Below are 12,629 nucleotides of genomic sequence, written 5' to 3' on the forward strand. Positions count from 1 at the left end.
TACACATTTCCATACACTCAGCAGGTTAGGTACGAAATTTCAGAATCATTCCTGATATTGCTCTCCCATCAACTCTCACATTCAACTCATTAGCCGTTTTGCCACAGTTACCTCTAGAATGTTTCTCAACCAGTGTATTTTTCTCCATCCACTCTATTTCAAGTCATAATCACTTCCTGTTGGGACTTCTGTGAAAATATACTTCCTTCTGCTCTTGAACCAGCCAATCCACTCTCCATATAAGAGTCAGAGTTATCTTTTAAGAAAGTAAATCCCATCATGTCAGTCTCTACTCAGAAGCCATCACTGGATCCCTGCTGTACTTAGAATTAAAGAATAGACTCATTTAAAATGGTCTATCAGGACCTACTTGATCTGGGCCCCTTACCTCTTTCCCTCTTACTTACTGTATTCTGGCCAAACTGGTCTTTTTAGGTCCTTTTAAAGAACTGCTGGTTTTAGGACTTTTGAACTTGCTGTTCTCTTTGCTTGAAAAAAAAGTCCTCCTCCAGTCCCTTTTCTTAAATAACTCCTATTATTCTTTCTTTGGTTTAACTGTATCCGGCTCATACATAAACCATGTCCTATTGATTACTATGTCCTATAGTATTTTGTTCTTTTTCTTCACAGTACTTAAAACCATTTGCATTTTAAATTTACTTGCATGTGTAACATCTGTGTCCTCCATTACAAGAGGACATAATGTCCTCCAAACATTAGATTAAATGTTTTAGATAGTAGGGATCATAATAGTTTTGTTCTCCATTGTATGTCTGGAACACCACAGCACACTGCCTGGTACAAGGTAAGTATACCAAGAAATACTTGCTGAATGGAAAGAACTGACCTTGCCTAATGTCCCAGAGCAAACCCAAGATTCAAATCAAGTCTCCTCTTTCAGATTTTTAAATTATTTCATTTTAAAAGTTACTCCATACTTTCTACATAAGATGCTTTATTTTTAAGTGCTTTTGCCACATTGTAATAAATGCTCTACTGTATACAATTCTATGTAACATTCTGAATAATACTGTTAATGTCTATTCTAAGTACTAGCATCTCTACAGTGTTTGACAAGATTTTCATACTTGAATATTAAGTTGGTATTTGAAAAGAAATGCTTATTGTAGCTTTTGCAAAACATCATTTACCAAGTAAGAGACTTAAAAAATGGTAAGTCAGGGCAATTATATCCTAGTAATTTTTATAGGTGTAAACTAATTTTAAGGAGAGAAATTGTGATTAAATGTGATTTAACTTCAAATATTAAATATTAACTGAATGACTCCATATTCATGTGAATTTGGGCATCATTGACTCAGTCTGCTGAGGTCATACCTTATCTGATCTCAGCTTCCATTCCTTTCTTTACAGTGTAAACATTTATAATTCTCGAACAGTAATTATTAATTAACAAAAATGTATTAGATGTATACTCTTTGCTAGTCCTTGTGCTGTGTGCTGGTAACTGAGCTTATATTTCAGTGGACACTGATATTACACAAGTGAATATACGAGCAAGATAGTCTGAGGGCTTTTAAAGTGGGGGAAGGAACAGGGGAGAAGAGACCTATAGTCAGTCAGAAAGGTCTCCAAGAGGTCTCTTTTGAGATGAGACATGAATGACAAGAAGTCATCCAAGAATGTTTTGGGAAAAGGCAGTTCATATAAAGCTGTTTTTCAAATTGCGGGCTGTGACCCATATATAGACCATGAAATCAATTATGGGCTGGACCATAATTGAAAAAACAGTAGAACACATCACTTGATGTGCAACTTTTTAGTTATACATACATTTATACATATGTGTATGTGTCTGAACATACTTACAGATGTATGCATGCATGCCTACACAGGTCACTATGTTAAGCATGTATCTTACTACAGTGAGATCAAAAAAGTTTGAAAGCCACTGACTTAGAGGGGCCAGTCAGTTTGAAGGCATTATGGGCAGGAAAAGAGCTTTGTGAGTTAAAGGGAGAAAGAAAGTTAGAAAGGTTGAAGTGAGCACTGGGGAGGAGTGGTATAAAACAAGTTAGGAAATGTACATAATTTTTCTGCACATAACCTCCAGCCAGCATCTTAAATCCAGACAGCTTCCTCTGTTTTCATCATGGTTCATCATTAAGCGAACACAGGAGGGAATTCCCTGGCAGTCCAGTGGTTAGGACTACCTCAGAATTTCAGCCCCTGGTCCAGGAACTAAGATCCCACAAGCCCCAGGGCGTGGCAAAATATAAAAAAGGAGAACACAGGAGAATAATGTCCTTTCTTTAATGTCACTTTATCAATTATCACTTAGATAAGTTAGCAGTTACACTAAAGTGACTCTGAAATTAATCTCTAAATGGAGAATGTATTTTATAGTAAAACTGCATTACTTGAATAATTAAAAAGTGAAAAAGCCAAATTCATAAAATCTGGGGAAGACCTCTGGCTTTCAGATCCTCCTTAAAATGAAAAACTTTGAGTTTAGTTAGTAGTATTTGTTGGAGAAGGAAATGGCAACCCACTCCAGTGTTCTTGCCTGGAGAATCCCAGGGATGGGGTCTCACAGAGTCGGACACGACTGCAGTGACTTAGCAGTAGTAGTATTTAGCTATGCAAATTTCCTGGATGTAAATACAAAAGGAAACAGTAAACAACCACTAAATTCAATTGTAGAGGGAAACAAAATCAAGACAATGGGATGTAAATCTTCACTTACTTAAGTGTCCTCATAATTTATTTAACCTCTGTGCCCTCAGATCTCTTAAAAAAGGTGGAGCATGTGTTCAGTAAGGTCCCTTCATATAGTAAAATGTTATTTTTCTAAGTAATTTTAGAATCATTTACTATTTTAAACGTTGCAAAAATTAACCTAGTGTTTTATCAGATTTTTTTTTTTCTGAAACAGGAAGTTACATGGTATATAATGAAGATAATGTCCTTAACTTTACAGTAGATGACACAATGTTCAGAGAACTAGAAAATGTCAAAGTTATCTTTGGAAGTTTATGTTGTACCTAGGCTGATCTGCAGTTTGTGAGGTCTCGTCACATCACCAGATCAGTATCTTGATAAATAACAAGCTTCCTAAAAAGCAAGTTTAAACCCAAAAGCAGTAGGCAAGGTAAGTGGAAAGTGAGTTGGCAACACAACTCACCTACAAGCTCTCCAATCATGAAAAGCAAGTAAAGAACGGCAGCAATGGTCAATCTGGTTTTCACCTTTCTCTGTTTCAACAACTCTCTCTGCTTGCTGCAGTTGTCACAGGGGTCCGCCTTCAAACTCAGCTGACTGTTGGTCAAAGGTAAGTCATGGTCCAGCAAGGAGTCATCGTCGGCCTGGAGAGCCGAGTGCGCCCCGTTAGCAGGCCTTTCCGGGGTTTCGGAACCATCGTCGGCCACCACAACTCGAAGTTTGTTAAACCGAGAAAGCCCCTCGTCGCCCACCTCGTCCGAGAAGTCAAAGGCGCTGGTGTCATTTAAGAACAGCGGCGCATCATCCTTCCTCAGCATTGATTTGAGGCGCTTCCACGCGCCGGATCCGGCCATGGCACTGGCTGAGCGGCCGCGGCGCCGAGCGGCTGGGTGCAGGCGGATGGCCGGCGACTCCTACTTCACTCGAGAGCCAGTTCCCAGGGGCCCTGGGGCGCGTCCCTCCTCATCCTGTGGCAAACGGAACATTATAAATTATAGGGGGCCCGACAGAGCCCACAAGTTCCGAAGCCCCGGGCGGCGGGGGGCGCCGGGGCTCCGAAAGGGGGCAGCGCTCTACCTGGGGTGCCGCTGCCGGGCCGCCGCTCATTTCCTCTCCTCCGGCCGGCTCCGCGGGGCCGGTTCGCACATCTCGGCCCGGGGCCGCGAAGGAGCGGGGCGGTCCTCGAGCCTGCAGCGCCCGCCGCTCCAGGCCGGCTTCCCGAGTCTGACAGGTTCGGGGCCGGGCGCCCGCGGCCGCCGCCTCTCCCCGCCCTGCGCGAAGCCGCGCGCGTGCGCTGGAGCGGCGGCGGGCGAGCCGCGCCAGGGACGGGTGGGCGCGAGGACACGCAGGCCGGGCGCGCCCGGCAGAGGCGCACGCGAGGGGCGGGGCAGGCCAGGGGCGCGCGCCGCGTCCCCCGCCCCTCACCCGGCTCTCCACTTCGCTAGGCTGGGAGGCCGGGTCGGATGGAGCTGGAGTCCTCGGGTTAAGTGGGTAGATTTCTACGGTCCCGCCCACCCGAGGTTGGGCGTTGCTGCCGCGAGTTCGCTCCGCTGAAGGACGGCCTAGACAATCTTTGAGATCTGAGTTTCGGATGCTTGGCGACATGAGAATGTAACCCTTTCTTGCTAAGTTGAGCAGCTTTTCTGCCATTAGAGTTGTTGCCTCTCTGGCAAGTTGGCAAAATTTGCTGCACAGTCAGATCACCTTGGAGAGGGCAAGGCTTGTGGTCGTAAGCAGTTCAGTGTCCTGCTTTATTTACTGTTGTTTTTCAGCAAATGTGTGTTATCTGTGTGCTCCCTATCAGGTTCCTTTTGCCACCAAGGTATTTACAGTATGGACTATACCCAAGCACAGGAACTATAGTAGGTAAGTCCCCTACATACCAACCTTCAAGTTGTGACCGGTCAAAGGCGTGAACTTTCAAAGATGCGAACATGCTTTCCCCGCATCTGATCACATAGGTTAGTTCACGTGTCTGCATATATTATCATATATGTGCATCCTCTGCAAGTGCTTGCGCTCTTGTGTACTTTACTGTACAATACTAGATAGAGTATAGTACTACAGTATCTTTATTTTAAGCTCAGGATATCCGGAAGCAAATTTAACAGCAGCAGTGATGTAGCTGGTTTATAGTACTACCCAGACATCACTGGATCTTTTTTTTCCCCCAAGAATGTTAGATAGACTTGAATCCAGCAAGGAATCAGAACCTGTGCCATTAATGTCAGGTGTGAGTGAAATTACAGTTTGCCCTCCCGTCTCCTGTTGCCGGCAATCCTTCAGCGCTATCAGCTCCCACCTCCTCTCCCTCCAGTCAGTAACTCTTCTTGCCTGTTCACTCAGTGCCAACCCTGGTATGCCAGCTGTGTACTGTACTACTGTACTTTTCAAGGTACTATAAGATTAAAAATGTTTATTTTTGTGTTTGTTTTTATGCATTATTTGTGTAAAAAGTATTATGAAGTATTATAAACCTATTACAGTACAGTACTATAGAGCCCATTGTCTTAGTTGGGTACCTAGGCTAACTTGGTTGGAACAAATTGGACTTGCAAACGTGCTCCCAGAATGGAATTCATTTGTAAGTAGGAAACTTACTGTAGAAGTATCTGTACTGGCTGTTGATTTTATTTAACAACAAGGTTTAAAAAGAATTAAGTTTTTAGTAGTAGCTTCTAATTTAGATCTAATTTTAATGACAAAATGAAATGACAATAAGCCCCACCTCCTGCTTCTCTGGCGATTCTCTGGATGAGTCTTAGGGGATTTGGAGGCCTTAAAACTACATGCAAAATTTTGTGGGTATATGTATTTTCTTGAGTAAGTCTGTTGGCCTTCATCATATTCTCAAATAGGGTTCAAACTCAAATAAGATGAAAACAACAGCACTGTTAGGAGAACTCACAGATCAAGACCCTAGCTTCTGCTTGGAGTTGAATTGTAGTGCAAACTCCCATTAATCCAGTGTTTATAAATATATTTTAACAACAATCTATATGAATTACCACATTTTAAGTTACAGAAAACACAATAATACAATAAAAAGTCATATGAAACATCATTTTCCTCTGAAGATCCAGATGACACTTTAGAATCTTGCATGTCTCAGGTGCAACTCACCTTTGAATGCCCACGATATTCCTACAGAACTGCAGTCATGAGAGTCAGATTAGGAAAACTGGATTATCGATCCCCTAGTTCCCTAGACCCAAAGTATTTAATAACCAGGGGACTCCGGTCATTATCAACAGAAGGAAGAAATTTTCCTGAAGGTTGCTTCCTTAATTCTAATATTAATCCATCCAGATTGGGAATAGTTTATTTGCTGTTAGTACTTTTAGTTTGTTATATTGCCTGAAATCCTACTAATGAGAAATAACAAATGAATAAAGTATTTCAGGAATGTGATCACTCTTTAATAAAAATTTTGCAAATGAGATTCCATTAAGGAATGGAGATTGATGTTTTTAAAAACAAGATGAGGCAAGAGCATGTGTTTTGTTTGTTTGTTTTTGATATTTACAGTAAACTTTGTTGGGAAGAGCTAAAATATGGTAAGTTTTGGGGTAAGTTGTTACACAGCAATAGATAGGGCTAATATAGTCGATATCAACTTTCGTCTGTTCCAGAAAAGACACCTCTCTTATTCTTTTATCACATGGACTCTTGTTCCTAGGCCTACCTTGAGTTAGTGGCATGATTTCTATCGTTGAACTTTAAAGGGGGCTAAATAAATAGATTTCTGTGAATAGTCTTCGAAGGTAACCACCATTTTCAACCTTTTGTCTACATGTTCAGAGTTTATAACAATAGATAAGTCAGCTTTTGAAACACAACCCATTTATAAGCAGAGTGCTTCCTGCAAGTATGCTAGCTTTTGATCAGTATGCCATTCTTTTATAAGAGACAATACTTCTTAATACTTTGCCTGGGCAAATGGAAAAAGTTGTCAACCATTTAGCCTATCTCTTAACCAGGTAACCTATAACATACAGATGGTTTAGGTAATAGCAGAGACCTGTCAATTCGATTTCAGGACACATATCTCAGGGCAGTTAACTGGAATAGATGCGAAATATCCTATGTCAAAACCTGTTTTCTGGTCCAGATATCTCTTGGAACAAATGACAGTGCTAAAAGTAATACTACAGGTAACATTTACTTAAGGCTTGTTTATGTGCCAGGTACTAGGCAGGGGATCTGATTTACCTGAGTTCATTTAATCCTTATAGCATCACTCGGATATAATCACTAGTGATACAAAGCATGGGTGTGGGAGTCAGACTGCTTGTGTTTACATCCTGATTTCCCCACTTAGAGTCATATAATCTCTGGCAAACTGTTTAACCTCTTCGTGCTTCAATTTTCTTACCTATGAAGTGGGAGTGATAATCATACCTGCTTCACAGGGCCATAATAAGGATTAATGCATATAGAGCATGTAAAACTTAGCATACCTAGTTCCTAGCACATAGTAAGCGCTCTATCAATGCCAGTGATTGCAATCTTTTAAGTAGATGGAGACGCAGAATCTCAGGGAGATTAGGTAACTTGGCCAGAGTCGTGCTGCCAACAGAGCAGGAGCTCAGTTCCAGATCAGTTTGGTTTCAGAGCTCAAGCACTTAACTATCACTCTACACTGTCCCTCTTGGTTTCTTTCTGCATAAAAATGGAATAATCTGCAGAAAAATATCTAGACTTCTTGGGATATGTTAGGAGAGATCTCTGTTTCATACATCAAAGATTTGCCAGCAACTTGAGACCTCTGCATTGTCCTGTGAAATCCAGTTGGGAATGGAATGGGGAAAAGGTGTTTTTTTTTTTTTTTTTTTAATTGAAATGTGGAAAAGGTGCTTCATCTACTTAGTTGACAGGTTCAGATGCTGCATATTCCCCATCCTGAGAACCCTTTTGTCTGTTGGAGTATGTGGCTGTAGGAAGTTCCTATAAGATGTCTTTGGAATGTGTTCCCGTACCTTTTTCAGGAGGGGATGAAAGCTGTTGGATGGGTATGAACAAGAGTTAGTGATGTGATACACAACTCTGGTGAAGGTAATGCTTTCATCTTTCCGTGGATTACTCAGTAACACAGTGGCTGGAGATTCAGTTTAACCTCTCCTCCAGGGGAGAAGAAATACCAGAAATAGATTACCTGAGGACAGGCAGTTGCCTTCTTGGCCAGGGAAGAGATAAAGGAGATCTCTGGCTCTAGAGACCATCTACCATTCACCAACCTGTGAGCCAAACGTACTTTCAAACAAGTTCGTTGTTTTCATATCTTTGTTTCTGTCTTTAAAAAAATTTTTTAAATTAAATATTCCTATGGATTTCTCTGATCATGCCTGGCTGAAATGAAAGGGAATAGGAGGTCCCAGCTGGGACAGTAATTTAAGAACTAAGCATTGGACTTCCCTCTAGTCCAATGGTTCAGTTCCCTGGCCAGGGAACTAAGATCCTGCATGCTGCTCTGCCAAAAAAAGAAAAAAAAATTCTTGAACTGAATAAAAATAAAAATACAACATATCAACTTAAAAAAAAGTATATATAAAAAAAGAACTAAGCACATCAGTCCTGAAGTTTGGAGGTTGTGGCTGGGCTGGGGGACTTGAAGATGAGGGTGGAATTTGGAAAACCTGGTTTCAGCTTCTAATTTTGCCATCTATTCACTGTGATCTCTAGCAGTGTACTATTGCTGAACTCATTTTCTTGTGTGTTAATAGTGGAAAATAAAATTTGTCCTACCGAAAAAAACAAACAAAAAATTTGTCCTACCTGTTTCATAGCAACACTGTAAGAATCCAATGAGATTTTGAATGTGAAACATCCACTTAACCTACTTTGCTAGTGAGAACTATTAAAGACCATGCCACCTAAATCAAATTGCAAACCAGGGGTACAGGTGAATGCTGGTCATCAGATATCCTTCTTAGGATTGCTACACTCCATTTTTGTTTTTTTTTAAACATATTTTGACTCACTTAGACCTCTTGATCACCACCACATATGTTGCACTGTTTTTTTGTTTTTTTTCAGTTCTATCAGCTTATTGCTACCAACCCATCTCCCTCCACCCTTGTGCACACAGGCTCAGTCATGTAACCCCGTGGACTGTAGCCCGCCAGGCTCCTCTGTCCCTGGACTTTTCCAGGCAAGAATACTGGAGTGGGTTGCCATTTCCTTCTCCATGTTTCACTGTTACAATTACTATATTTCTTTCCCAGGCTCTGTGTGCCCATAGTAGCTGACATTGTGCTCGGAGCAGAAACACTGTAAGTACATGTAATTAATAGATGAAAATATTTTTGTTATAGAGAGTTCATCCATGGCTTTAAATTCCTTTCTAACAAACACTTTTATGTCTTTAAGCTAGTATGTAAAGTCATTTGTAAGAAATTCTTACTGGGAAGGTCAATATGTCTCATAATGACTAGAGATTATTAATATGCTAGTAGTTTGTGTTTATACTAGACTCATTTCAAAGAACGTTACAACCTTTATGAATTAAATTGGGACAAAGAAGCAATGGCAGACAAAGGGACTCTTCTGTGGCCTCTGACAACTGGTGGCTTTAAACAAAGAAAGCCATTGTGTAAGAACTCCCTCCTGGGGTTATTGTGAGGATTGATTAGATTAAAATCTAATCAAAGTGCTTTGACTTTTTCCCAGAATTCTTTTACAAATAAAAATGGCGTTAATTTTTTTTTTTTAAGTATCTTTATATTGGTCCTCGCTGAATCAAATGAAACAAGTTCACCTACTATTTCACTCTCTGTATTCCCTGAAGCAAAAAAACCAGACTAAGCCAACCTAAATTACTTTTAATGGTTTTAAGCTAGTCACCAGTGCACACATGACTGAACAGAATTTAGTACCCTAATCACAAAGATCTTTGTGTATGATTTACATGACACAGTAATGCCTCATAATCACTATGCTACATGGTCATTAGATATAAATTACTGTAATTATCACAACTGTTTTATACTGACCAACAAAGTTATATATTCCTCTTTGTTATTTATATTTTAACAACTCACATTCTGCTTACTCACAAAGAATGTTTCAGGCAGTCTTTCCTTTGGTAGTTCTTCCCTATCTTCAAACATTGTAAATGTTGAAGGTTTTCCCTGATACCAAGTACTGTTTCATCCTCATTGTTTACACAGAAACACATACAGACACCAGATAAAAAATGGGAGCCCTAGATCCAAGTTTCCAGTAGTTGAGGTTCCTTGGGAACCCCTCCTCCGTGGCCTCTTGGTCTCTTCTGTTCCCAGTGACCCAACTGGCCCAGGCTGTTCCTTCCCTGATCCAGAAGGAGCCACTCTGCACGTTCTGGGAGGCAGCAGTTTCTCTGGAGCAGGCCCACATGAGGTCTAGGAACAGTGGAACAAGAAGCCTGTTGGGTAGGCCACCCCAAAAATATGCCTTGATGGCATATTATTTATTTTGAATCAAAGTTATGGCCAATTGAAGAAGAGACACTGTGAACCTTCTCTCTTCCTGAAAGCAGGAAATAAATCTCTTCTTGTGAAAAGTACACTCCCTACATCTGCAGATACAAGGACACCTTATCACCAAAGATAGGGAATTGGAACTGAGAAGCCTATGTAAACAAACCTTCACTACTTCTTTAGCTTACTACCCCAAGCCAAACCTCTGTTTTGATTCTTCACGAATTGGGCACCCAGAACCTAAGTTTCTTTGTCCTGTCGATTCCTCACAAAAAAGTTTGTCTAAAAAGTATAAAACATGGACTTCCCTGGTTTTTGTTGTTGTTCAGTTGCTAAGTTGTGTCCAACTCTGTGACCCCATGAACTGCAGCACGCCAGGCTTCCCAGTCCTCCACTATCTCCTGGAGTTTGTTCAAACTCGGATGGTAAAGAATCTGCCTGCAGTGCAGGAGACGTGGGTTCAATCCCTGGCTCAGGAGGATCCCCTGAAGAAGGAAATGGCAACCCACTCCAGTATTCTTACCTGGAGAATTCCATGGACAGAGGAGCCTGGCGGCTATAGCCCATGGGGTTGCAAAGAGTCAGACATGACTAAACTACTAACACACACACACACACACACACACACACACACACACACACAAGTCCACTGAGTCGGTGATGCCATCCAACCATCTCATCCTCTGTCACCCACTTCTTCTCTTGCTCTCAGTATTTCCAAGCATCAGGGTCTTTTCCAATGAGTCTGTTCTTTGCATCAGGTGCCCAAAGTATTGAAACTTCAGCTGCAGCACCAGTCCTTCCAGTGGTGGTCCAATGATTAAGAATCTGCCTGCCAGTGCAGGGGACATGGTTTTGACCCCTGGTCCAGGAAGATTCCACATGCTGTGGGGCAAATAAGCCTGTGTGCCGCAGCTACTGAGCCCACGCACTCGAGCTCGTGAGCCATACATGGTGTGAGCCTGTGTGCTGCAACTCCTGAAGCACGTGCTCCTAGAGCCTGTGCCCTCCAACAAGAGAAGCTATTGCAATGAGAAGGCTGCACAAAGCAAGGAAAAGTAGCTCCTGCCACTGCAATTAGAGGGGCTTCCCAGGTGGCTCAGCAGTAAAGACTCTACCTGCCAAGCAGGAGACACATGCTCCATCCTTGGGTGAGGAAGATCCTCCTACAGAAGAAAGTGGCAATCCACTCCAGTGTTTTTGCCTGGGGAAATACCACGGACAGAGGAACCTGGTGGGTTTCAGCCCATGGGGTTGCAAAGAGATGGACACGGCTTAGCGACCGCAACTAGAAAAAGCCTGGGTACAGCAACAAAGACCCAGTGTAGCCAAAGAGAAAAAAGTATAAGGTCTGCCTACTTTGGCTACTTCTTAGGTCTCATTCTATGGGTCTTCCATGGGCATGAATTAAAATTTGTTTCTTTTTTTCCAGTAATTTTAAGTCCAGCCACATGAATTCAAGAGGGACAGAGGGAAATTTCCTCCTCCCCAACCAGCCCAGTGTATTAAATGTGGAATCCATCTGGCAGGTGACCAACTGTCCTGGTTGGCTTGGGACAGAGGGGATTCCTAGGGCCTGGGACTTTCACATTACTACGATGAGTTTCCCTTGCAGCAAGAATAGATTCCGGAACCCTGAACATTTGGATTCTGGAGCCCTGGCTGAGTGTTTGTTGGGCAGGTAGAGTATCTTACCTGAGAAAGGCACCTTGTTCCTTTCGGGCCTGTAGCACATGGGGCTGGGTGTTCTCAGGGAACTCTCCAGACATGAATCCTGTTGCATTGAAATGGAAGAGGTCAGAGGTGTTCAAGAGGGAGGCGGCCACATAAGGTAGGGCCCCCGATGACCCTGCTAGAGCCACCAAGGTCCCAGGTCAGTTCTACCAGCTTTGCAGGTGTGGAAACTATCCCTGAGGATCAGGCTGCAGAAATCAGTGTATGCCCTACTGCCCGGACAGCCTGAGGAACTTACTGTGTGGCTGATGCCTTAATTGTCCTGGAGGACACACCTCTCCTGTGGGCCTGGCCCCTTCACAGGGCCGGTGGTAGGAGAAACCAAGTTACCTTGGAGATAGAGCAAAGGTGACAGGGAGTTTTATTGTGATATATTTTCCAGGCCTCATCAACTCTCATGGCCTCTTATGCTTCTGTTTTCCCACTGGGATGTTCTTCCTCATTCTTGGAGGATGTCCAACTCCTGTTCAGCCTTCAAACTCTATAGGTTCTACAGTTTCCCTCCTTCTTTCCCTCCATCATCTCTCTCTCTTCCTCTCCCTCCCTCCTTCCTTCTCATCTTCCTTTTCTCCTTTTATTCAACAAATATTGTTTGAACACTTCTCACATGCCAATCATTAACCTAGGGATTGGGGCTATAAAGTTGAACAAGACAAAGTCTTGATGATAACCCAGCCCCCAGTAGCCCAGTAGTAGTACCACACATTCTAAATCTTTATCACTAATTTCTTCTGGTGATTATATGCAGACTGTTAT

The 12,629-nt window shown here is 42.3% G+C and overlaps 1 protein-coding gene across 2 annotated transcripts in view; it reads right to left on the minus strand.

Moving 5' to 3' along the window:
• SLC30A4 (solute carrier family 30 member 4) overlaps positions 1-12,107 on the minus strand; it is a 40,569-nt gene extending 28,462 nt beyond the window's left edge. Inside the window, exons 1-2 of one of the 2 annotated variants that reach the window (XM_061157063.1) lie at positions 11,835-12,107; positions 3,146-3,650 (exon numbers count right to left, since the gene is read on the minus strand). In XM_061157063.1, the coding sequence (XP_061013046.1) occupies positions 3,146-3,536 (391 nt within the window). In that variant the 5' untranslated portion in view covers positions 3,537-3,650; positions 11,835-12,107. Of the gene's footprint in view, positions 1-3,145; positions 3,651-3,759; positions 3,914-11,834 lie in introns of those variants that run through there. The other variant, XM_061157064.1, reaches the window with a different exon arrangement.
• Between the last annotated feature and the right edge of the window lie 522 nt (positions 12,108-12,629).

The sequence above is a fragment of the Dama dama genome, chromosome 12 (assembly GCF_033118175.1).
Source record: "Dama dama isolate Ldn47 chromosome 12, ASM3311817v1, whole genome shotgun sequence".
In the NCBI taxonomy this organism is placed as follows: domain Eukaryota; kingdom Metazoa; phylum Chordata; class Mammalia; order Artiodactyla; family Cervidae; genus Dama; species Dama dama.